This window comes from Anneissia japonica, unplaced genomic scaffold, assembly GCF_011630105.1.
Source record: "Anneissia japonica isolate Jap-2015-1 unplaced genomic scaffold, ASM1163010v1 scaffold287758_len931624_cov196, whole genome shotgun sequence".
Classification (NCBI taxonomy): domain Eukaryota; kingdom Metazoa; phylum Echinodermata; class Crinoidea; order Comatulida; family Comatulidae; genus Anneissia; species Anneissia japonica.
This window is the reverse complement of record NW_022722245.1, coordinates 97,381-124,671: the sequence shown is the minus strand read 5'-3', so window position 1 is coordinate 124,671 and position 27,291 is coordinate 97,381. Positions and strand designations below refer to the sequence as shown.

The 27,291-nt window shown below is 32.7% G+C and overlaps 1 protein-coding gene across 1 annotated transcript in view; it reads right to left on the bottom strand.

Annotated features, from left to right (window-relative positions):
- Nucleotides 1-2,685: 2,685 nt before the first annotated feature.
- Nucleotides 2,686-27,291, bottom strand: part of LOC117111783 (transmembrane protein 131-like) — an 81,783-nt gene continuing 57,177 nt past the window's right edge. The window contains exons 12-34 of the mRNA XM_033254774.1: nt 26,140-26,290; nt 25,569-25,739; nt 24,617-24,721; nt 23,114-23,242; nt 22,693-22,884; nt 22,009-22,164; nt 20,787-20,862; nt 19,394-19,511; nt 19,071-19,206; nt 18,374-18,483; nt 17,209-17,275; nt 16,408-16,580; nt 15,430-15,569; nt 14,882-15,074; nt 14,304-14,654; nt 13,469-14,096; nt 12,184-12,356; nt 11,237-11,514; nt 9,825-10,112; nt 9,109-9,306; nt 7,870-8,093; nt 6,801-6,995; nt 2,686-4,639 (exon numbers count right to left, since the gene is read on the bottom strand). Of these exons, the coding sequence (XP_033110665.1) occupies nt 4,535-4,639; nt 6,801-6,995; nt 7,870-8,093; nt 9,109-9,306; nt 9,825-10,112; nt 11,237-11,514; nt 12,184-12,356; nt 13,469-14,096; nt 14,304-14,654; nt 14,882-15,074; nt 15,430-15,569; nt 16,408-16,580; nt 17,209-17,275; nt 18,374-18,483; nt 19,071-19,206; nt 19,394-19,511; nt 20,787-20,862; nt 22,009-22,164; nt 22,693-22,884; nt 23,114-23,242; nt 24,617-24,721; nt 25,569-25,739; nt 26,140-26,290 (4,357 nt within the window). The 3' untranslated portion in view covers nt 2,686-4,534. The remainder of the gene's footprint in view (nt 4,640-6,800; nt 6,996-7,869; nt 8,094-9,108; nt 9,307-9,824; nt 10,113-11,236; nt 11,515-12,183; nt 12,357-13,468; nt 14,097-14,303; nt 14,655-14,881; nt 15,075-15,429; nt 15,570-16,407; nt 16,581-17,208; nt 17,276-18,373; nt 18,484-19,070; nt 19,207-19,393; nt 19,512-20,786; nt 20,863-22,008; nt 22,165-22,692; nt 22,885-23,113; nt 23,243-24,616; nt 24,722-25,568; nt 25,740-26,139; nt 26,291-27,291) is intronic.

The window sequence follows — 27,291 nt, the reverse complement described above, 5'->3', positions numbered from 1 at the left end:
GATATTTTGTCTATACTTGGTTTGATATGTGCTTTTTTTGTTAATTCGTTTTTGTTTTTACTTCATCTGTAACTTGAACTGTTTGTAGATATTTTGTTATTAAGTTGAATGCACCACTCCTGTGTGTGCTGCCGTTCTAAAAACGTGTTCCCAAAGTAAATAAATATTGCTTAGCACAGAAACACCTTCATCACATTCAGCTTGTTCAGAACACGGCTGCAAAAATAGTAACATTCACCATGAAGCAGAAATATTCCACTTCTATTCTCAGATAACTGCACTGGCTTAAAATCAATGAACACATATCTTTGAAGACACTATTCGTGACTATTAAGTAGCTACTCCAGTGAGTCTTGCCCTAAAATACATTTCAAATTTCATTCAACCTAAATCTACTACTTGCATTTTCAGATCTTCAAACACCCTTTCAGCGAAGCATGTGGAGAAATAAGGACATTGGAAAACAAACATTCACTGTGTTGCCCCAATATTATAGAATGTCCTACAACATCTCGACACCAAAACATCATTTTCTGTTGATATCTTTAAGCAAGGTCAAAATATCACTTTTCCATTTTTTTTTTTAATTTTTAAATTGAATTTTGCTTTCTATAAACATTTATATTTTTGTAAACATGTACATAAAATGATATAAACTTTTAATTAACCTTGAATGTGATCTCATTATGTGCATATTGAGTAATGTTTACCCCTTAGGTACACCATGGGTACACTGAACATTGTCTGCTGTGGATATTGGTGCTTTGCAAATAGCTGTTGATTGGATAGATTGTTAATGCAAATATTCTAACAATCCCGTTTTGTGCAGGACATTTAGAATCAATCCCTGTCCTAAATTGTCCTTTTTGATAAATATTTGAAATTTAAAATTACAAAGTTCAAATATGATAAAATTCACCTCACACACCAATAATCACATAAAGTTGTTTTTAGGAATGTTCTTCTTTGGTGTGTGAGGAAGTATACAATTTGTTTCATTAATATTAATCCAGCTGTTTATTTTGTTCAGCTATACAATAAGAGAACCCAGAGGGACAGCAGAAGTAAGATAATAATCAATAAGGTACAAAAAGAAACATTTTAAAATACATCCGTTATAAAATATTGTTAAGACTACGATGTTATCGATCTGGTTACACCAAAAAAGTTACACATTTGCATATCTTCCATTTCTGGTAAGCAAACAAACGAAATAAAACACATATAAATCATCTTTCATTTTCAGATTAAAACGTTTTATTCACCTACTGCAGAGGGTGGCCCACAATAGAGAAGTGTAATTTTCAATATGTGAACGATTCTGGTGGAATTGAACCTTGAACTAAGAAAATGTAGTTGATATCAACATCGGCTGGTGTCAAATTGTAATGCTGGAGATAAAATCGCTTATATAATATACAATTATATACTTAAAATTAATTGTATAATATATATATATATATATATATATAGAGTACAATATTATTATACTGACAAACTATAACTATATGAATCTACCATTAAGAAAACCTTTCAAACATTGTCAATATGACATGTCCTTCAAATGACTTTTCATCAATTTTTAACCATGTCCTTTGAATTCTGTGTAATGATAGACTCAATTGCCATCTTAGCTCAAGCATCACAATTCCGATCATAAAGGTAAACGCAAGACCATTGACCGTCTTTCAGGTTTTATGCGAATCATTAGCAGACAACGAAACAGCAATATCTCAGATTCTATGCAAGATATTAGCGATTTGTACCTAGTTAAAAAGCCAAGTCAAGAAGTCGAAGGCAAGTTTTAAAACCAAATCAACTATTTGACACTAACGTCTAGAGGTATAATCTAATTATTTCACTGAAACCGAGTTGCAAAATAAATATGTTTACACTCAGTTTACTTAAAAGCAGTACCAACCAAATGGTAACAAGCATTTGACTAAGGGTTTCACCCCATGTAATTATGCAAGAAAACAAAAAAAAATCAATTGAAGTTGAAAAGCATAAACTGGAAACCAATTGAAACTCCTTATGTAACTATACATTTGACTGACAAACTTAAAGATCTCAAGTCCACACGAAAGGACAGTGAGAAACATAAGCTGGCAACATACAGATTCCATAACATTGTTAAACGTGACAAATTTAAACGGTATATTCTCACTAAGAGAATAAACTGTCTACATCAAAAGTTAAAAGTGCAACACCCATAGTGGTCAATGTTGCATAGCAACTGACTATTCATTATGGGTACTGCAACATTGCCATTTTCTATTAAGTATATGTTCATTTGTTACCGCTTGAACATTCCATAAATATTTGGCAATCTGACGCATCAGGTAAATAGTAAAGTCTGGATGTCTCAAGCATATGTTGACAGAAACGTTAAACAACTTTCAATATCCTTAAAATTAGAAATACAGTATAAGCTGGTTGGAATTTCTGTTAAGTGTCCCAGATTGTTTAATGACAAGACAGAATAGCTCATTAGTCTGTTTCCATTTACACATAGTATCCTCGTTTGAATCACAAAGTTCTGCAAACATATGCGAGTTCTCCAGATATTCACAAAGTCATAATCAGGTATATGGTCACAATAAATTCTATACAGGTGTGTTCTCAAAACACACCTGTGCATGTGGTCATAATCATTATAATAATATTTTCTTTTACACAAACATGTACACAAATGTCTAAGGTAAATAACCTACTGAAGAAATAGGTTTTATAGAGAAGGCAAGATTGATCATTAAATATACATGAACAAAGCTATTTGAGGGAAAACTATATAAAACTCTATATTGAAAAAAAGTTATAGAGTTTGATACAAATTCTTATATCTTAACTGGAGAAATTTAACCCAGTATTAGATTAATTTATCAATCATAATAATTTAACAAGGATCAAATTAATTCTATCATTGATACAGTTACCAATAAGATACATCCAATGATGTATATTATGATAATGATATCAATTTTAGAAAGGAAACTCAAGAACTAATTACCAAAACTGTACAATATAAAAATTAGAATTTTTGCTATAAAAATACATAGTCACACACCTATTATACATCGAGTAATAAATAATTTGCAATAACATGTCAATTACTTGTTAAACATATTCATTTTATATGGAAAAATTGATGGTAATGATATTGATAAAGATGGTGATGTTTATGAAGATAATAGTGTTTATGATGATGATGGTACCAATACAGATAATGATAATAATCTTTACAAAGATTGATAATGATAAAGTCAACCAATGATCATATTGATGATAATATTAATAATAATAATAATAATAATAATAATAATAATAATAATAATAAATACTACTAATAATTATGCTGACAACAATGAGGTTGATTGTATTGTAATTTGTATTGATTATAAATAATGTATTGTATTGATATATTACTTTAATGATCTTAAATACTATGTTATATAATGAGGGATATATAGCTATTAGTCATTTAATCATTAACAAGTGAAAGAAAAAGCTAATTTTTTTCTGATAAATAATACTGTTAATCTTAAATATTCAACGCCTAAATGGATAAATTTAGTAAGGAAATCTATCAGCCTTATCACTTGCAGAATAAATATAGAAACACACAACACACTAATCACGCAATGTGCCACAATAAAACATGCCTTTCTAAATTATAAAAATAGAATAAATACTAGAATTTCTTATTTGATTTGGATAAATAATAGACATACACTACAAAACATTTTTTAATCTTGCCTTCTATATAAAACCTCATAGGAATTTGACAGATATGGGCAAGTAGTGTTAAGCATACAGAACGGAAAAGTCAGTTCCATTAACATAAGGGGGGTAAAATATTTGATTATTCCAATTTGATATCAAATTAATATCAGAGAAACAATCTTTATGAGTTCATATGAATATGATTTTTGGATTTTCTTATTTTTCAAATGTTTTCTTACAAAAAATAATATTCACAAGCCATTTTTCACCACCCTTAATTTATTATTTTTATTCATTTTTAAAGTTTGATAAATGGAGTATTATACTTGCCCAAACCTGCAAAAACATTGACTTTTATCAACAAACTATTCTTGTTCTAAAAAAATAAAAAATAAACAACCAAGGAAACTAAACTATTCATTAAATAGGAGGAAGTTCGATGAAGAGGCAAAGATGTTCAGAAATTATAAAAAAACAAGAATAGGTTGTGAACAAGATAAAGGATATTAATAATACAAAAGTAACGATCAAGTAATAGTGACAAATAAAAAGATAGATACAGAAGTTTGTGAAAAAACCACATATGAATACGCTGGATGAAGAAAGTGCAAAGCAGTCGAAAAACATCACATGTCAAGAGGACGACATTACTTTTCCAGCTGACACTACTAGGGCTTTTTGTGAACTTACAAAGTGTGAAATAAAATAATATGTAATAATAATAATAATAATAATGATAATAATAACTATTTGCTGAAAGTTCTTCAATTGATTATTCATATCATGTTTGTGTCAGTTTGTGTGTTGATAATTATTTCTCTTCCTTCTTGTTACTTGATGACCAAGTAGATCCAGTACGCGGATACGACCACAGGTTGCTCAACAAAGATGAGTTGAATGGATTGTATGAAGCAGGCTATATAAAGTGAAACAAAAAAAATTAAATAAGAATAAGAATATAGCATGGAATGAAACTTTCATAGTTGTTGAAATCATTTGACAAGTTCTAATTATGATAATGGGTCATCATTTCTGATGAAAGTTCTATTCTCACATGAATGGGTTGCGCATAATTATCAACAATGTCATCGAATCCTCACATGAATTTTTACTATTTCTAAATTATTTTTCTTTTTTGATCCTTTATTTTACTTGTGGGGGTTTTTAAATTCCTGTCTTGTTTCCCTTAAAATTGAAATTTAAAATTATTTACGTCTGATATATTTTTCTGAATTGTGTATTTTACCTATTTGTTTAATCCATTATCCAAATTACCTAAGTTCAACTTAAATTTGATTCATTTCTGTATTAGATGAAAACTGCAATAAGTATTTTGTATTATGTAATGGGTTCCCATTACATTACTAATTTCAAATGTTTAAGTACATTCAATGTTTCCTCTGAAAGTGCGAGTGGAGTGGCTCGAATACAGTTGGTAGAACAAAGTCTTCTTTGATAAGGACTTGCGAAAGGAGAGGTCCAGTATATATATCTGGCTTGAGTGCACTTTAAAGAACCCATTGCATTTTTTGGAAGAGTAAGGAGTTACCCAATGCTAACTAAGCAATGTGAACCAGGGGCGTACGTGAAAAATCTAAGGGGGGGGGGGGGGCCGAAACGAAAGCGCAGGGGGAAAGCTGAACTCGGAGCAATTTAGCGAAGCTTTCAGAATTCGCGGGGTGCGTTATTTGTGAGTGAAGCGAGCATATTTAAAGGGCACTTTCTTTAAAAAGGGGGGGGTCGACCGCACCCATCGACCCCCCATGGTACGCCCCTGTGAACTAAGCGCCTCCATACGGCTGCTACAGCAGTTACGGACCATGCCCTTATGCAATTCAGCACAATGACACTGCGGTTATTCACCTACCCTTACCTTTTCCTGGCATACTTCATATGTATTCAACAACAATAAACTTAATTAACTAGAAATTGCAAATTGCAAGTGAAGTACAACTGCATATAAATGTTCTTCGAACAAAATTATTTATGCGAGTCAAGTGAAAATAATGAATAATAAAAATATAACAAATAATATGAGACATGACCCATTGTCTATATTAGAACACAAAGGTAACAAAGTCGTAATTTTTCATATTTGTCAAAAAGTGTCTATAGTGGTGAATTATGGTTTAAGTTTTTTTTAATAAAGTTTCAAAAATGTCTATGTATGTGGAAAATGTAGTTGATTACCAAAGGTTACAATTTTTATTTTGAAGACTGCATGGTCTAGGAAGTGTACATTTTTTTATGGGGCAAGTTTCCAAGGGCGGGTTTTCTAGGGGCGAGTTGACTGCCAAAGAGTGTTGCCAAAGTGCGAGCCAGCGCAAGTGTGAGCCAGCAAGCCATGACGTCACGACAATAGATACGAGACGTTACTCGAGTTGTGCGAGGTATCGGCTGAGATTTGTGGAGTACAATTCAAAAAACAACTATAGGTCTAATAATGAATTATTGTGATGTTAAATAGACAATGTTAGCTATCAAGGAGCGACGTTTTTCATTGGGACCTTCGTCCCTTCAAGGCTAGGCCTATACCATCCTAGCTAGTCTAGGCCTAGAGTAGGATAAGGCTAGCGCGACATGCGGACGATGGTACAAGGTTAGTCTACAAACGTCGCCAAAATAATTTATTTTACCCGGCAGAACAAAAGAAGGAAACTCTGCTTTTCAGTCGTCTTAGGCCCTTGTTTTTTGACAAACAATGACCTTTCAGAGGTCAAATTGCTGTCAAGAATATGAATTGGCTGCTTCGCAGCAATTACTAGTGCTAGTTTAAAGGAAAATCCTAATATATTTAATAATTGTAAAAGTGATCATGAGATTGAAAGGTGGGCAATCCATAAAGCCGCCTCAGACAGCGTTGTATGATGCAGTCTGACACAATTTTTGGGGGCAGTCTTCAGGTCACTGTGAGAATGTTAAACATGTTTAATATTTTACGACGCTACTGTTTCCGACGCTGACCTATTGCGTCTGTGTTCAACTCACACAGACCTGATGCAACTACAAATCACCACCAATTATTATAATTATTTTTAGTATCCCTCTTATTTGCCTACTTGGCATTCAAGCCTCACCTGCTGTGGTTCCGGCATATCAGGCTGTTCAATTCCAAGAACACCACGGTCCAACAAGGGGCTGTCATTGGCAGTACTAGACCAAATGGATGATGGGAAAAGGAGGGGGTTGCCTGTTTGCCAGCGGCTATCCATGTTGCGGCTTGGAGTCGGGTTATTCCATGGGCTGTTAGTGTTAGATTGGCTGAACAAGCTCTGAGGATAGACATAAAATGTGTTAAAATCTGCATAAACAGGAACAAAAATGAGATAAAAAAATAACCTGCATATTCTGTGATTAGCCTGTCTTGCAGCTGGTAATTTTTGTTCAGTGAATTTTAGGCACTATATAAATATTCTTGATCGATCGATTGCATGATTGAAGTGAATTGCGTTTCTCATTTCAGGGTTCATTCCTAAACATAGTTTCATTCTCTAAGCATGTAGGATGTTCTAAAGATCCAAAATGTGTTCTTAACTTCATTTTTAATTCATGATTTAACTGACAGACTACTAACTTTGATACAAGATTCAATAAACTTTTTCAGAGTGCTATTATTTAATATAATTTTCTCTCGAGTTTAAAAATGTATTCTCTAAATATGTAGGGAGTTTTTCAAAGACAGTAATAATTATTGTTAAACTTATATAAAATATTTTGTTTATATTTATAACCGAAAGTACCCCCAATAATTTTAATAAATTATATCTATTTCTGTTGTTTTTTGTATATTATCTTAAGTTTATATCCTATTTTTTCTACATTAGTGTTGTATTGAAAAGGTAAAGTACTTATTTTGAAACATTTTCTTAGTCATTGTTGGTATTTATATTTTGTATAAAAATTTCAAACAACATTTTAACACCATCAATAAGCACTAACTGTGTTAAATGAACATTTAGAATAGTCAAACAATAATTGGCAGTTACAATGTGAATACCATATCATAATCACACATAATGCAAAAACTTTTCTGCTCTCTATTCAGCAAACATCACTACATTCAAGAAAAAAATGATCAAATTAAATGCACAGGTATATTTATACAGGTCATAGGAAATGTACTTTAATACACTTAAAGACACTTACATTACTCGATGGGCTAGTATTAGGCGAGTGGGCTCCAGTGGACCAGGTTGTGGTGTTTTGTGAGTTTGAATAACTATTGGGCTCCCACAGGCCACTAGATGTTGGGCTAGTATTCGTACCAAATCCTGGCCAGTTGTCCAAAGATCCTTCTCTTTTCTTTCTTGGTTTAGGGACTCCAGGTGCCTTGAGGCTAGCATCCCAATGTGGTCCAAAATTAGAAGAGTCTGTAAAATAGTTAAGCATATCATGTGAATGTAATTATTTGTACATTTATGGCAAAGACAAGCCAAACCATTCACTTGTCGCAAAAATTGATTTTGAGGTATTAATACAGGGTAAAGCGTAAAATCAGAGGTATAAAATGGTAAAAAAATAATTCAAATTCGACAATTCATTATGAAGTTATAAGCGTTTTAAACATACAGCCGTTTAAAGACCGATATATGAGATATCAGCCTTCGAAGGTTATGATTTCAGGCACATCTCATGCAGAAACTATCATCAAATAATTAAAAAATGTTGTTTTAACATCGAAAATGGGGGAAATAAGAGCATAGCATGATGTATACATATATATAAAGGTTAGTTTAGTGCAATGAAAAAGATGTTTAAAAATTTGACATTCCAGCATGTTTTGGCCATTTTCTCTGAAACATGATCTGCGACGTGTGACTGGTTTGGCTTGTCTTTGCCACATTTAATCTTTTACTTTATTATAAAATTCTTATGCTACTGTTTTGTTTATAATTTATAATAAGTGAGAAGTACAATAGTACAATAAATAAGTAATATTGAATGTATAAACAATCTTAATAGCATAGCTCAGCTGGCTAAATATGTTTATGTTTGTTTAGCTTAGCTATAAGATGCTTACAACTACTGTACATTGGGAAATGGCATCTTGGCCTGTCAGTGGTGATAGCTCCAAGCTGTAGTCTGTGGGTCAATGCATATACAAAACAATCTAGCCTAAAACAAAATGTAAAAATTCCCAAACATGTGCATGTTAAAGAACACTATATATGGAAAGAAGAATATGGAATTGTCTCCTGGTATAACACACTATCACTAGCAAAGAATAGGATATTGTTATGGTGTACTGAACAAACCCACCACTGATACAAATCCCCCACAGTAGTCCACTGCCAGAGCACATCCAAAATCAACACTTCTTTCAGATAACTTCTTTATCATGTACAGAAGTAATTACATAATTAACATAAAAAAAAAAAACCATACCTTCTCCAAACGGAAATGCAGCTGGTCCAAATGTCGCTGGTGGTGGTGACTTGGTTAGAGGTGTAATCGGTGAACCAGATGGCAAACTGAACATGCTCGGGCTACTTGGACTATCACTTCCCGATGATTGGTTGTCCATGGCCCAGTGGCCGATCTTGTAGCCAATTCTAGCAGGCAGAGTCTTTGATCCGATGGCACCTGCAAACAGAACCAGCATGATATGTTATTCTCTCTTTTAACGTTAAGTGTTGCAAACAAGAATAACTGTGGGAATGAAAGCTAGAAAAAATACATTTACAGTTAGTCTTAAAGTGCTGAGTTCTGTTTCTATCCGTACCATAAGAATAACTGAGAATAAGAAAAATGAATACCCTCCATATAGATGTGCTGTTTATCAAGTTACTATAACTTTATATAAAACTTCAAAAATAACTTTGTATATACAGCCGCTCATAAAAATCAACTTAATTGCAGGTTTAAATGAATCAATTTTCTTAGTAACTTTCATAAAGACAAACAAAAAGAAAAATTTGCATAAATAATGATATACAGACGTTTTTGGTAAAAAAAATCGTAATATTTAAGGGTATAATGCAAAGGCTATTAGAAATTTTATAATTGGGAAGGAAATTATTTTCTTGTACTAACATATATTAAGCAACTAATCTTTTCCAGTTTTTATTAGATTTTTAGATTTGATTTCATTTTTTAGTTACCTGGGTGATTTCCTTTTTCACCAACTGGAGTGAATGCTGAGAGTGACTTATCTGGTGCTGAATGTGACTTGCCCAACTTCTGCTTGCTCTTCCTGTTGCCAGATGAAGGAGTAATGTTGTTACTGCTGCTGTCGGAGCTTCCGCTGCTCACCACACTACTGTAGCTGTTGCTTCGACTGGTACTTGGGTTTGGAGATGCTTTTTGGTGAGAGTTAATGCATGCCCTGGCTGGGGCTAATAACAGATCAGCTTCCATGGTCTGAACTGCAAGTTGCATGAGGCTGGAGTCTATGAAATAAATTTCATAAAATGTAGATTGATATGCTCTATTAAAGTCTAAACTCATCTAAAGCCCTGTGTGTAAAATGCCTAATATGGTCATGACATTACCATATATAGGCATATCATGACTATATTTGGGCATACAACAGTTTTTCTGTCAAAGAAAGTTGGATAACTTGAACAGAGCTTTAGATTCATCAACAAATATTCAGAATAATGGGATCTGAAGCCATTACCTCACACACTCACATTCCAAATCCATACCTTTATCTTCAGCATTTGTGGCAAAGACAAGCCAAACCAGTCACTCGTCGCAAATCGTGTTTCAGAGAAAATGGCCAAAACATGTTGGAATGTCAAATTTAAAAAAATCTATTTTATTGCACTAAACTACCCTTTATATATCTACACATCATTCTATGCTGTTATTTTCCCCATTTTCAATGTGAAAACAATACTTTTTAAGGATTTAAAGATAATTTCTGCATGAGAAATGCCTGAAATCATAAACTTTGACGGTGAATTTCTCATATAGTGTTCTTTAAACAGCTGTGTGGTTAAACGTTTGTAACTTCATAAGGAAATGTCCGATTTGAATGATTTTTTTACCATTTTATAGCTATTATTTTACTCTCTAACACTATATTAATAACTCAAAATCGATTTTTGCGACGAGTGACTGGTTTGGCTTGTCTTTGCCACATTTTATTTTTATCTTCTACTGTGCCTACATTCTTGTGGAAAAAACATTTTGATAAGCCAAAAAAAAAAAACCCCAAAAAATCAGTATTTTATTTTCAAAATGTCCCACCTGACAATCTTTCCAAAAAAAAAAAGAAAAAAGAAAAAAAAAAAAAGAACATAAAAGGCCTAAAAGATATGCCAACATAGGCAATAGGTTGGGAGAAATTTATTTTAGAGACAATAATCAATCACTTAAACCAAGTGTTTTTTATCAATAAAAAATTTCATAGTAAATAATTGAGAATTGTTTGTGAATCTCTATTCTAATATTTTTTAACATTTAAATATTAGTATTATGCAAGTCTTTTGTAAAATATAATTATGAGCTCATTATCATTATTATTATATAATTTTGTATTTGTTGGTTTCACATACTACATACTGACCTCCATCATGTGGCATAGGTTTTGCTTGATCCCATAAAGGTGGAGGCGAGTCCTTGTCAAGGTCACTGCTACTGCATGTGCTTGCGGTATCTTCGGCACGAGCCTTCTCGGCCTTGTTCTTGGCCAACTGAAGGCGGATGTTCTTCTTGGTTGCTTGAGCAGTGATCTTGGCTGCAATGGCATGCGGAGAGGTACATGACTCCTTAAGGGCTGTCGCTGTTGGTTTGTGTTGTCTTTTCCTGGCTTCAAGAGGTGTGGTGTAGGGTAGTTCAAGAGTGCTATTTCAACATTACAAATAGAGAAACATTTAGAATGTTGTTGATATATATTCCATAGACATTAATTAGAGATTAAGAAATAGATTAATTCACAGATCTAAACATAATGAAGGGATGTAAACACTGTATTGTACATCGGAGAATTCACAAAATTAGATTGTTGGCTGGATCATATTGTCAGTGTTTATTTGATAGAAATCGGTTGAGTATTGGCAAAGTTATGAGTATTTAATTCATTGGATATCAGCCATATAGGTTTTGAGAAAACAGCTTCCAAAGATTCCGAAATCAATAGTTTATTATTAAGACTTGTATTTTAAAAATAATTTTAATATCCTTTTTAGTTAGATTTAGTGATTGGTATTTTGCAGAAATGTACTTCATTTTATAAAAAGCAAAAAAATGAAAATTTTCAAAATTCTGATTATATATAAAACGTTTTGGGTGCTTGTGGGAAATTAGAAATTGCGACAAATGGGTTTTGCCAGAGCCGGTCACAATTATTATCTTTAATGCCTTTATTTTATAATAATATTATGTATTCTATGTAAGGTTTTGTGAATATAGTCTTACTTGTCAAAGCCTTCAATATAAAAAATGGATAAAGCTTTATGTACCGTAGTTATAACAGAATAAGAGCTAAACAACAAGTACAAAATGAAGACTGACCTTGGCCTACAGACATCTCCATTGAATGCTCTTGTGTGTCGTCGAGATTTGTTTCGTTTAATACTTTCAAATTTGGTCTCCTCTGCTTTAGTACTCTTCTCTTTCTTGCTGGCCTTGTGATTTTGACAATCCATTGCTGGAGCGGTCAGGTGAATCTCATCAAGGTCTGCATACTAATATGTAATAATAAAAATAATAACTGATAATATAGAAAATCTTTTGTTTATAAATCTATTCATCTACACAATACTGATGTTAAAAGATGTTAATTCAAGTGTAAATTAGGCTTATTTAAATGTCAGTATGTTCTGTATATATCATGTATAAATAATAATAATAATAATAACAATAATAATAATGATTTCCTTGTAATCAATAACAAAAACAATACTAGTATTTTCTCAAGACCTGTTTTGGTCATCAAACTCATTAGTTAATATCACACTCACAGAATGTTTTTGAAAACATGAAATACTTTGTTTCAATACACAAGGAGAATTATCATTATTATTATTGTAATCAATAATAAAAACACATCCATATCTTACAACATTGGGTGAGGAGGGTATTGTTTTATCTTGTAACAGTTGAATTATTCGCACAAAACAGAATTGAAGGATTTTATGCTACATGTCCAGCATTAAGTGCATGTCACCAATTCAGTAACATGTGAACAGTTTTTGAGGTTGTGTTTACAAACCCTGCCTACACAAACACCCACACATACATATATACACAAAGCATTGTAATAAAAAAATATCAATGTTATTAATAATAATAATATAAATTTTGAATACAATGGACCTTCATAAAATTTAAATTTTTTGACAATGTTGTCTACAATTAAAGAAATAATGTTCACGTGAACTTTTGAAAAAATTAGCACATTATGAATGTTTGATTACTGTATTATTATTAAAGTGCATTTAGGCATACAAGAAGGTACAAATACCATCCTGCTTTAGGCCTATACATAATTAATAAAAATTGTAGCCAAGCGTAATGAGTGTATAAATGTGTTTAAGAATAATTTTTAAAATTTGTACATGTTTAATTCTAATGAGCGCTAATTAATTAAAAATATCAAAATAGGGACTAGAAATGAGCTTTATGTTTGCGTGATGGAAGTGCAATGTTTTACTCTCTGAATTTTAAATCAGATGATGCCAACCAGCTGTAGATGAGCCAATGGTATTACAAAATATTCAATGTAAATATTTGTACTGCTATTACTCCTCTGGTCGTATATTTACTTACTATCTAATAAATATACTGCTAAACTTACATTTTTTGGTTTGTCACTAAGTTCGGAATCTGCGGAGTTTTCTGTTGTTGTTGATGATGAATCGTCACACACATGATCTACCTCAAGTTCTTGTGAGTGTACTGGTATGATTCCCTCATCAAGATCAACAGTTCTATGATGCATTCTAGATTTGCGTTTACTTGCTTTACTAAGTGTGTTATGTTGTTCATTTTGTGTAATACTATAATCATAGACATATGTTTCTTGTGATACTGCATTAGTTTCAATGTCCTGATCATTCAAGATCAAAGTTTGCTCTTCAAAATCTATGTCTTGCGTACCAGGTGACGGATTGTTTTGTTCGTATCTGTTTTCGTGGTACCGATGGCGAGCAGAGCGCCCTCTACGTGTGTAATGCTCGGACGGTGAATCATTATTTCGTTGATCACTACCCAAGCGGTGATGCCGACTTCCTCGGCCTAAATTATTTTTAACTCTATCTTTTTCTGGGTGTATTTTTCTTGAATTTGAATTGCGGTTGTCGGTCCTGCGTGTATTGTTGGCAACTTCATCAACAGGACTTGAAGGTTTATCAGGGGGTGGAGGGGAATGTGTTTTTCGACCGTAGCCCAATTTTTTCTTTATAGTTGCTAGTAGACTGTTATTACTATAAAAATAAAGAAAAAAGAGATGTTAAATGTTAGATACATCAATCAATCACTATGTAACATTATAAAAGTGTTTACATGCAAAAGATATCTAAATTTAAGAAAAACTATACTAAATATTTATTGTTTTATTTATTTCTCACTTATTATTTAAAAGCAATACACATATTGAGTTCATATTAACTGTAATCTGAACATTTATTTACTTTTGCTTATTAGTATTCACTGCTCCTGCTCCATTGACATTCCTAAGATCAAAACGTTTAGACTGATCAACTTCTCCATTTGTGTGTGAAAATTGTGTTGGTACCAAATCACTAAACCGTAAGGACTCCAGGTATGAAGCCATTAGAACACCGAGAAACAAAACGTTCATAAGAATTGCTGTAACTAAGTAAAGGAGGCTTTCCCAATGAGGACGTGGAATGACTGCGGCACAACTTGACAGCAAATGTGGTGGAAGGGTGGCTATCAAAGTGTAGTCAAGTTCAGTACCGTCTTCTATGACAACGGTAAGTGTTCTTGTCACTCTTGACATGCAAAAATCCGGAGTGAACCTGTGAAACATAAAGTATCAGAAAAAAGTTTGTGTTAATTGCAATTTTCAAATCTTATTTTTGTTAATTATTGTTAAACATATTTTGTTTTCCAGTTTTTATAACAACAAACATAACAACTTCATTATTTATAACAAACATAACTTCTTTATTTGTAACATAACTTCATTATTTGCACTATAGTCAGGCCTGCATTCTGTCCAGTAGTAAAATGCCAAAGAACTTACGCTATATCTATTTTTGGGGTGTCTCCTGGTGCTAAATCCATTTTTTGACATTGTCTAACACGAAAACCAAAACCTTCACAATCGTGTCCATTGATGCGAAACGTTCTAATTGGTAAAGGGAGCAACCCTTCATTGGTAAGTTTAAACGTCTTTCCAACGGTAAAATTTGGTGTTTTTCCTTTAACATTAGTTTCTAAAAGATGAAAGAAAAGTGTTACATGTAATACACAAATCTCATTCTTAAACTTTTGATGTTACACTAATTTTAGAAATATTTTTATTCACAAATTGTTGTTTTTTTTCAATGAAAATTATCACAAATGTTTTATCCACTAAAATCTCTATAAGATATTTTATTAGTTCATATTAATATAATTATTTAGTAATTTAGTGCAGAAAGAAATAAAACTCATATTTAACTATTAGGCAGTCTATTAGTTAATAGTTAATTTAAAAACCTGGGTTTTGCAAATAAATGAACTTAGAACCCTTGTTACAACTTCATTAAATACATACTTATTTTCAATATATCAAAAACAAATACTTACTATTACAGTCTGCTAAATGGGCTGGCTTCAATTCAAAAAGTAAATTACTATTACTATTAGGCACTCTTCCATTCAACCGTAGTTCTCCTCTCGCTCCTGTACCTTTTACGACAAACCCATCCATGATAGTCATATTATTCCTAAAAACAGACAGAGGCCAGAAATATTGTAAAAATAATCACTTTCCATACAGCAAAAATGAAAATCAATGAATCTGCTAGGCAGCCTAATGACATGGTTTATCGGTCCTAATGTAGAAGTGGTTGGCACATCAATTGTGGCTTGGACTCTTGCTGTGCAAGTCGCTTGTGTCCTTGGGCAAGGCACTTTATCTACATTTGTCTCTCTCTACCCAGGAGTATAAATGGGTACCTGGTAGGATGTTGTGGCATTGAATGTTCATAGTTTTGTGCGCTAAAGAAGTAGCGAACAACTAGGGATACTCCCCAGGGAACAGAGAAAGTTGCGCTTTGTGCTGGTTTGCCATTATACGTTATCCAGTGACCAGGGTTAATAACGCTCACGACTTTGATCATTCAATTTGAAATTGGCGCCTTATAAATGTTTGAGTATTATTATTAATGTGACAGTGACAATGAGGTGACACATGGCCATGGCCTATCACAAAATTTGATGTTGACGGACCTCATCCACAAGATCGTCCACTTAATTCATGGCGGGATGTTGTGAGGGGGGACCCCTGCAGATTAAACCTCAACCCTAGAAGTTGCCGCTGATCACACCGCCAAGTCTCGCAAGATACACCCACCTTACAGCTAAATGTACAACTTTTCAACAGCATGCAGACAAAACTGACTCTAAAAGACGATTACGACTAAAATTAAATTACTAATCATGTGATTAAAAATCACATAATTAGCCATGCGACTATTGAAATTGAATGACCAATCATTTTAATATAATCATGTGATCTACTCACACTGAAACTAACGAAACTTGACAAAATGGAACACTCACCTGATAAGAATGAGCGAGATTCTCTCACGATGATCTGTTGGCCGGAAACCTAAATTAATTGTTATGTTTTCATGAGCTTTGAGACTGAGTGTGAGAACAGAGCTATTTGGCAGCACACCAAAAGCATTCTCTATTGCACTTTGATGCTTAAGCAAACACCTACCCGGTGAATCCTGTAAACAATAAAGAATATTTAAAACCCCATACTGTAGCAAAATATTAAAACATTATATTCTATAATTAATTAGTGAAAAGATGTACTATCAGTCAAAAAGACAGGATAATAAGTGTAAAAAAAATAAAAAATTAGAATAGCTCATTTTAAAGGATCAAATACATTATTAGCTTTTTAATTTTAAGTAAATACCTTACATAAATATACAAATTATGCAATTTAAATGTTGACTTAAAACTAATAGAACCTCTTTAAAATGATATAACTTATTTGATTTATTAGTTTCCTTTAATAAAATATAAGTATCTAATTCAGCACAATGCAGAAAAAGTTTCAGACTTTGGCGTGAATGTTTGGGTTTTGTGAGAACTTGTCAAACATATATCAAATAATAAATATATATATTAATGTTTCTGAATGATGGCATTAACAAGAACTAAGATGCTGATACCTGTAATAAGAGTAATGTTTAAAATAATACTAGAAATTAACTTATTAAAATAACAATTATTACAAAAAAAATATTCAAATGTGCCTATATAGATAAAATAGTGATCTTTGGTAAGTGAATATTATTTTTAACTGGGTACAAAATTATAATTAATATTCAATAAATAAATTTTTACCTTTTCTTTAACATCTTGAAGATAAAACACATAAGGGTCATCTATTTCAATTTTTTCATTTTTAAATCTGAAAGGTAGAAATTAGGCAAGCTTTGTTAATTATACAATAAGATGTCTACAGTGAATTTGCTTAAACAGCAAGTTTCAACAATCCTTGTCCACACTCTCAAACAACATGTGACATACCTAAATATGGTCATGACATCACATTATGACCATATATAGGCACATTATCACTATATATGGGCATACACAAGTTTTTTGTAAAAAAAAAAATTAAAATCAGGACAAAGGTTCTTAATACTGAACTGTTTGTTGATTTCTATTTTTATGTACAAAAAATGGTGTCGGAAATTAACACCTAGGCTTTCCACAGCAACTGAATTAAACTAATTTTACAGGGTGAAGATAAGCAACAGGTAACTTGGACAGGTATAGTGTCTTTCACTTGTGCTTTCCTCTACATATCTTTTTACTCAGTTTGAGTCAGGTGACGAATGACACATGGATTTAATAGTATATTTATGTGTGCTCTATAAGCAAGTGTCAGTCATGTCTTAAAGACAATTTCAGCCTGTAAGTGTCCTTACTGAATCTAATCTGTCGGAAGCAGTTTGGCGCAGCAGAATGGTTTGGTTTCCCCAACTTGGAGGTCAGGGGATTTAATCCCTCGCTGAACACTTTGCTTGTGTCCTTGGGCAAGGCACTTTATCTGTATTGCTTCTCTTCATTAAGGAATACAAATGCGTATCTAGTGGGGTTGCCTGCTACTGCGCTGATTATAGCAGCAATAATTAAGCATGTGGACCCAATGACCATGGAAAACAAAATACAAAATAATCTCAATTACTACGATAGGGTGAAGCCATTTCAATGGTTTTCACTTTACCAACATCAATTGTGCTCTATTAATGGGTGTAGCCATTCTATTTTAACTTTGAATGCTGTATATCAGGAATCTAATTACAAAAGTTGATATTAAAGGGAGCAGAGGTCAAAGATGATAATATAAAAACACTCATTGCATCTATATTTTAAAAATAAATTAAATAAATAAAATATATTATGCAATGCCTCATACTATAACTGACGGATAATTACGGTGTCACCACTACGCCCTATAACTGGAAAGCGGAGAAAGTCTCATTTGTTGAAAAATCTTTACCTTTTTCTTAGAATATCACGCATCATTTCAGGTGCGGGGTAGTCTGAGATGGGTACTACTTGCACTATCAGTAAATAATTGCTAGGGTTTTGAAGATTAACCTCAATACTCTGAAATACAACAACATAATACAATGTCATATATTAACATCGTAATTAATTGAGCTGCCCTTTATGCAACAGGACGGGAAGAAGGGTGGACTGTGATTTTTTGCTCATCAGAGCGGGACGACCACAGTAAACAATAGGGCACTTAACCCAAATTGCCGTTGTCGAGGGCTCCATGTCCTCTTGCTTGAAGTGCCTAGTAATGAAGATAGTGACCAGTACACCAGGGTAACCTCCTACTCATCCCGAAAGATGAACTGGGTTCCAGTGTACACTGGGCCTACGATTTTTATATCCCTCCCTTATCCAAGAAGACACATTCCACCACCAGAACCATAGGAGAGGGTGCTGCTCAAACCAGCGCCCCCATGTTATGGCTGTAGGTTGCAGCGCCCCTGCCTTAACCAATCAGCTATTCATCTCGCACTAAGATTGTGATGAATATTCATACTTGACCAGATTCTCAAGGGAGTGGAAAATGTTGCATGTTGTATAAAACGCTTGTCAATGCTTCTAAACACCATGATGTGCACCACATATGAACTGTCTCTGTTAATGAGAAAATAAATGTATGCATAATAATGACTCACAGAAGTTGATCCTATGTATGTATGTGGAAAAGTAACTGTATCTGTGTGTACAATCCTTGGCCAGCTAAGTTCCACCTTCACTGGAATTCTCAAGTTGTGAACTAAGTTGCTATTAAAGTTCATCGTAGTATTAATTCTACAAAGAAAAAAATATATAAAACTTCAGTACATTTAAGTTTCTATTCCACTGTATAGAAAGTGTCACCGCTCTCCTGTAACTAACAAGTGAGTGTACTTTGCTAATGAAAACATAATAAACACACACACAAACTGAAACCAAACTTATATGCTTATTGACATTGGATATGAATTTCAATACTTACTTATATTTCGTACTTTTGTACAAGCCTAGCCATGAGCTCCACCTAGGTTCATAGTAGTCCAAATCTAGATCTCCTGCTGTGCTATCTAAGATTAGTGAATTCTTCCATTCAAGCCCTCCTACATCAAAATAAAACAAGGTTTAGTAACATTCTTCAAACTACTTCTCACTACAGTATCAATAACATATGCAATAAAAATGTACACACTTAAATGTCACCTACACAAGAACAGTGCTAAAAATGTAGAAGTAAAAATGCTTAGATTAATGTAAATCAAATATTCTTTTACATAGGTTCCATTTAAAAAAAATGATTATTATAGATTTGTTTGATTTATTATAAAGTGGTATTAATATTATTATTTAAGTAAATTTGACAGAATAGAAGTCACAAGAACACAAAGGACAATGCTAAAAATGTATAAGCAGAGATGCTTAGAATAATGTAAATCAAATATTCTTTTACATAGGTTCCATTTAAAAAAAAAGATTATTATGGATTTGTTTGATTTATTATGATGTGATATTAATATTATTATTTAAGTAAATTTGTCAGAATAGAAGTCAAACTAGTTTTTGTTATCTGTTCACCATGAATAACCAAATAACTGATAAAATTATTGTTATTATTTATTTATTTATTTATTATTCATTAATATATAAAGAAACTGATTGAATATGAATATTAGAAATATTTAATGAAACATAAATTCAATTTTGGTAAAGTTCTTACATATATTAAAACACTTAGAAGCCAAATGAAATTATTTGACCAAAACAATATTAATATAAAAACCAATAACAATTAATGTTTAATTATTGATGGAATTAAACTAATGATGCTGAATATGAGTATCAATTAATTAATACAGAAATATTATATCATATCTTAAAGACTATTTTTATTAGTTATTATTATGTGTCATGTCCTGCTTCAGAAAATTATTTGTATTAGAACTGCACCCAAGGGATGGACTGTTCTATTATGTCAAAGGGATGTTCTGTTCTAGTTAGGCATTAAGAAGCATGTCAAGGTATGATGAAGGTTATAATGAGAATGTTTGGTTAGTTTTGTCGTCATTTCGCAATATCTATTATGAACAAAAAATAACCATGTTTAAATTTATTCTTTGGTTAAATAAAGTAAGATGTTTTTCTCGACTGCATTATAAAAAGCATCCCCAAGAATATGTAAAATTCATAATTTGTAATTAGCTTTGAAATCAGTGACTGTTCATTGTTGGATGTGATAAAATGATTTATATTCTATGGAAGTATAAAAATGCTTTACTTCGTTTTCCACCTTTAATTCACTCCTCAGCCAAGTGTAAAATATTAGCCCTCTTATTTGATAAAGATTTGAGTGGTAATTTATAAAAAATAAAGAAACTTACGTCTTGATTCTATTGGCATTCCTATGTAACAAGAGTTCCCACACTGCCTGCGGATATCGAAAACAATTCTACCAACCTAAAAAAAATATAATCCATATATTTTTAGTGAATTTTATTTACTTCGAATTTTTTAATGCGAGTTTCACCTGCTGTATTTGTCATTCAGACCTGTCAATTAATATCTATCACAAGCTTTTTTATTCTTTCTTGTGATAATCATTGGTAAACCGCAAAGCTCCCTCTGGAATAGGACTTGTGACATTGTACAAAGGTCTTCCTTCTGGATGACCTTATCAGGTAGTGCAGGACTACTGGACAAGAAACACATACACCATTGAAAACAGGTCCAGTTTATATGCTAGGAAATACACACCTTTTAAGGGGAAACTGTCAAAATTGGACAATTTGATGTTAAAAGGTGCATTTTGAAAAAAGTGTTGTCAAGTTTTACAATGGGGAAAATCCAATGGAGCATACATAATTGGCTTCATATGTTAGTTGTTATGACATGATTGCTCATTATATATAGCGCTATCTGTGGCATTTCAGCACACATCATCTGACTTGACATAATGTCAAGTTTGAAGCCAGTACATGACATCAAGATGCCAGCTAATTGTAATAGTTTGCCACTCTCTTATGTTCAGAGCATTATATTGTTCTACGTAATTTTTATTGTACTATTAATATAGATAACTGTTTAGTTGTTTACAAGCAAAGGAATTCCCACGTGTATGGGGAAGTACCGGTAAAGTATGACATTCACCAATATGTACAAGTCAGTGCTTTACCATTAACCAGGGTCGTACGTTTTTTAACAAGCAAATTTCCAGGACAATTCCAGGTCAAATTTTCCAAATTTCAAGGACCCATTATATCGCTTAACAGTAAAATATCGGCGATATTACGATTGACTACAAAACATGTATGGTGTACTAATTTTAAATGCATGTTAGTTGAATGTATAATAAGTCTTATCTTGCTCTAATTCGGTTTTTCTCGCACGTATAAAAATTTGTTTAAAGCAAAAGAATTCCCATGAGTATGGGGAGTACAGGTAGAGTAAGGTTGGGCTGATTCACCTACAGTTGAAATGCTCATTTGTTTTTCCAGGACATTCAAGAACTCATGCAAACCCTGGTTATCTTAGTAGACCCTCAGGGAAACTAACTTCTAATGCATTTGAACATTCTGCACAAGAATTGATAATATTTTCTCTCACCTTTGTCTTGTTTCTAGGGGGTACAAGTACTTTATTTACTTTCTTGGGGAGTCTGTGATAAAATCTGGCATCTGGTGGATCAGGATCAATATTTTCTAATTGCATTACATGCCCAAAATTGTTGGTGACAGAAATACTTTGTGAAACAACAAGTCCCTTTAAAAAAAAAAAAAAATCATTTCAATTTAATTTTATTAATTTACTTCCTTTGAAGTTACTCTTGTCAATACACAAAGTAACAGAATTACAGTAATGTAAAGAGAGTTGCTCGATTAATCTATAGTTACCAAGCCTTAATGCGTAAGCCATATATAAGCTTTTGCGATTTCATTTAACATTGCACATTTCCATTGAATTTAGTCACATGCTGCTGAGTAGAATTAGAATAAAATGATATTAACATGTTCCTTGTAATTTATACATTTCCACCTAAGAATCTTTAGTTATGAGATGTTATAATGCAATACACTTATTAGGTCAAAGGCTTTCAAAGAAAAATATGAAAACAAATATTAAATAGTTAATGACTCCCTCCACTCAATTTTACAGTAAATATTAAATAAATTTATCAGCTTGTTCATCTATCTCAGATGCTAAATCAACATCAACAGTAAGATAGAAATTTCTTAAAAAGAAAAATAATAGTGAATAATACCATAAAAATAGAAAATATTAGTTACTCACCGGAAAAGATGTTTTTAACTTAATACTTTCAGGGTTAATTACTAAACAGCCTTCCAATGTCCTAATTGTCATCGGTATTGTAAGTTGTTGGTACTTTGTCTCAACACTGAGGGCGCTAACAAATGTGCCCTGCTCTGAGGCGGCTACAACTAATACTTGAAAGACTGCATAGTGGTTTGGAGGTAGAACAACCTAAATGATGAGGCAGAAAACATTTCAAATATTAATATTTTCTTAATATTATTTTCCATCCACAATAAATTTTATTTTACTTATTATTTGGTCATTTTATGCTAGATCCTAAGGTGTGAAGTAGTAAATAGTTTTGTATTCGAAATCTGTTATGTAATGAGGAGTACAGTAAAGTTACAGTATATACTTAGTGAAGTAAACATGAGACATAATAAAAATGTCAACATACAGGGTAAATATTTTCTGATGATGCCTGGTCTCCTATGTTAGTTTTCGTTGGATCTCCTTCAGCAATTCCTAGCAATTGTATTTTCACATCACAATCAGGTAGAGAGCCATTGATATAATTAATTGCAACCTGAAATAAAAAAGGGGACAAATACATGACTTAAATGGCTACAAAATACAAAATTTACAATTGTCTTTCTAATAACTTATGCTGTTGTAATTTAGTAGAGTAATTTGATATATTTAGTAGAGTAAGTTGATATATGTTACAGGAATGTTTTGCCCTACCCAACATATTATCGTACTGAATGCCCAGTACATTCCCAAAAAACTAGCACATAAAATCATGCAAGTGATTCAGGTGGGATTTGAAACTACGACCTCCAGATAACTAACCTGGCGTTAAAGCACTAGACCAGCGAATCAGTGCTTAGTCGCTAGTGTTGAATGCCATCCTTAAGTAGTAGTAGGTATTGCAATGCTATTCCCATGTTGTTTGCGTCAGAAAATATTTTTGCTATATATGAATATATGTTTTGCTATACACCATCGGAACAGCATTGCATAAAAACAATTTAATATTACCGCAACATTTATATAGTGCATATTGCAATAAACTTCCTCAATGTGCTGGACAACACACCTACGGAACACATCCTCAGCTCTCTGGGGAGCACAATTTCATAAACACCCCCCCCCCCCAGTGCATCGTAAGAGATCCTACCACATACAAACATAAAGGACCTTGTCCAAGGACACAAGCGACTTGCACAGTGACTATTGTGCCAAACCGCTTTCACAGTTTACACACACAATGATATTCTGATGTTGTTTGCGTAAAGAAATATTAAATAGGAATATTTTGCCCAAACACCATTAGAATAGCGCAGCATTAAAAACAATTTAAACATATTTGATCCTTATTTTAATTTTTTACGGTCAATTATATTTTAATGCGAGAACTGAATTTCCTACTTGGAGCAATAAAGTGTATCTTATTATCTTATCTTATATAGAGCTCATACTTTCATTTCCACATAGGCCGTGTTTCCGCAGCACTTAAAATTTCTCCGATAAATTATCTTAAAATTTCCTTCAGTCAAGCACTGCTGACATTGAGCGCAGCCATGGCTTTTTAAAATATTTAAGAAGCAGTTAAAATTTACTCACTTTGTATTATGAAGTGTTTGATACAATGCCTAGGCCCCTAGGCCTACTAACTATTAGGTACCTTAGAAACTATTTAACCAAAAGAATTCTTTGTATGACCATGGTTTGAAATTGATCCAAGGTCAGTTTTTTTCGCATTCTGAGCTTTTTCCGTTAAATTATCCAATACTCATGCGAAAATTCATTGGAAACTTTGGGTTCTGTTTCCGCAGCGAAAATTAACACAGCTCATAAAAAAATATACAAATATCAGAGCATAGATTCATTTACACATACAGAGTGCATACAAATTAATACACATCTCACATAAAAAATTTGCATGTGTGATACATACTTCAACTGGATTATCATTGATTATTGTGACCTGCATAGCTCTCTCTTCCTCTAGACTCAAAGATCCAAAGTTGATTTGTGTTTCATTCAAACCATTCACCAGGTACTATGCAAAATAAAATATTTAAATGTTAATGACTTCTACACTAGTTTTAGCGATATTTTTGCTTCCAGGTAAGGAAACATCAATTTACACTAGGAAAAAAAAAGAACAACATTGAGCCCCCTTCATAAAATACAAACTTATAGCATGAAATAGGCCTAAATTGGAAAGGAAATATATATATTTTTTCTATTTTGCAGTTATCTTGTGTTGGATTGTGATTTAGGTAAATATGGAATGAAACAAGAGCTCCTAAGGCTTCTACTTATAAACAAAGGCAAAATAACTTGAAAATAATTGCTTTAAGAAAATTCCCCAGACTAGGTGTATCAAGGCATAGCCCTAGGCTTTACTTATGCTTGCCAACACCATAGCAGGGTTGGTTAGCCCGAGCTATAAGATATTTTTTGCCGTGTCATAGTAAGTATGTTTTAGCTTTCGCATACTAGCCGCAAACATACACACTCTGTAGTATAACAAATTAGTGCCCACCGAGGGATATGAAATCTAGGTGGACGTAAAATAATGACATCACAATTCATTTATGAGGCTAGCACCGGGCACACACCACCTCGACGGTCATCAGTTGATGTAATTCCATAGTATACATTTGATACATTCATCAGCACATGACGCCCGTTGTCAAGTACTCTCTGTCAAGCACAGATAGCACTGAAGGATTTTTCAACCTGACGTGGGTGCACGGCTTTAGTCAACAGAGCATCACTTTGTATACTTTCAATGTTTAGTCCTACAAACTCTTGCTTTCAGATTTTAATGGTAAAAAATGTTTACATAACCAAGTACCTAGGTAAACATAGGAACAATAAAATCAAGTTTTCCTTCTCACCTTCAGTTTACCAGTATAACTAATAACAGGGGCGGTGAACACTGATGCATTTGTACCGAGTCGCAATATTGATGACATTGGATAATTTGTAGCTTCCGGAAGGAAACGTAAACTTACAGATGTGTCTGTCTCTTGCGGTGGAATCGATATTGTGTCCTCAAAATTTTCAATCTTCAATTAAACAAGGATAAGTTGATTACTCAATAAAAAAAAAGCACACATATCTATAGTTTAGTTGACAGAGCGACTAATATGTTTGAGGGCTGGGTTCGAATCCCAATTAGATTAAATGACTTCTATATTTAACTCATTTTTATATCACATGAACCTAATATTTTCTAATTTGGCAGATTACTAGTAAAATTGCCATTATATTCTGCTCATTTCTTTTCCTCCATTTATTACAATATTTTATTGATTTTGGCATGGTGAACATTTAATAGAAATGTACTGTGCTTGCCAACATATTAAATGTTATATATTTTTTTAGGAAGGCAGTTAAATTATTGATAAGCAGTTACCCACAGCATGAAAAAAATGTGAAGAACAGAAACATGTTACTAGTACTCACTTTAAATATACCCTGTGCTTCTGGGGCCACGCTTATCTCGTTTACCATGAGCGTGAAGTTAAATAGGTTTGTGAGTGGCAGATCTCTTACTACACTTTCTTTCTCCTTCCCCAGGTGAAATAATGTGCTATTTTTATTGTATCCTAGAGTACTGGGAAAAGAAATGGTGCAGATAAAATGTAGAGAGTTATTGCTAATTGGCTCACAGTAGAAGTACATTAGGATATAACATATTTGTAGTGGAAGTAAACAACCTAGAAAGTTCACCACAAAATAATCAAATCAATTTCAGTGCAAAATTATGGGAAATATAGATAATTTCCATCATCTTTTACTTCAACTTCAATTAAGATCAGCAACTTCGGGGGAAAAAAAACAGGGTTTTTTTTCTGCAAATGAATATTTCCAGACATTTCTAGTACTTTTTTTAAACTTTAGAGTCTCACTTGTTACTGTAACATTTTCTGTAAATAAGATTCTATGGTATTCAGTCCCAGGAGACATTTGCAGGCCCATATCCAGGCAGAGGGAGTGCAATGGGTGTGTACATCTCTCTCAAATCAAAAAAGGTTGAAAACTGAAAATATTCATTTAGCATATCTGACATATTTCCTGTCCTGTCATTTTCATTGGATATCCTCACATTTGTTTGGGGAAACACCTACCCTTCCAACCTAAGTAAGCTTTAAATCATTCAAAAGAAGGCTACCAGGATTATATCTTACACTCCACCATGGTCTCATTCTTCTTTATTTTCTAATCTTAATCTTCTAAAATTCGCTGATGTATTGTAGCCTTTTCTAAACCCAAATTGTCTGTCATAAAGTATATTAAATTTGGTAATAAATTTAAGAGTTTTGTCAGATAATTTTTTCAAGGGCTTTTGAGAAGACTGAAAAGATTGAAGTAGGGTGATAATTTGAAAGATCAGATTTTGGTCCAGATTTAAAAATTGGTGTAACACGGGCTAGCTTCATTCTGTTAGGAAAGATCCCCTTGGAAATTGAAAGGTTAAAAATATGACATAGGGGTTTAGTGATGAAATTGGCAACATGTTTAATGATTTTGTTATGAAAATTATCAGTACCGGGTGATTTATTGACTTTAAAGGAGTTTAATATACAGGCAATGTCTATTTATATACGCCTCCAA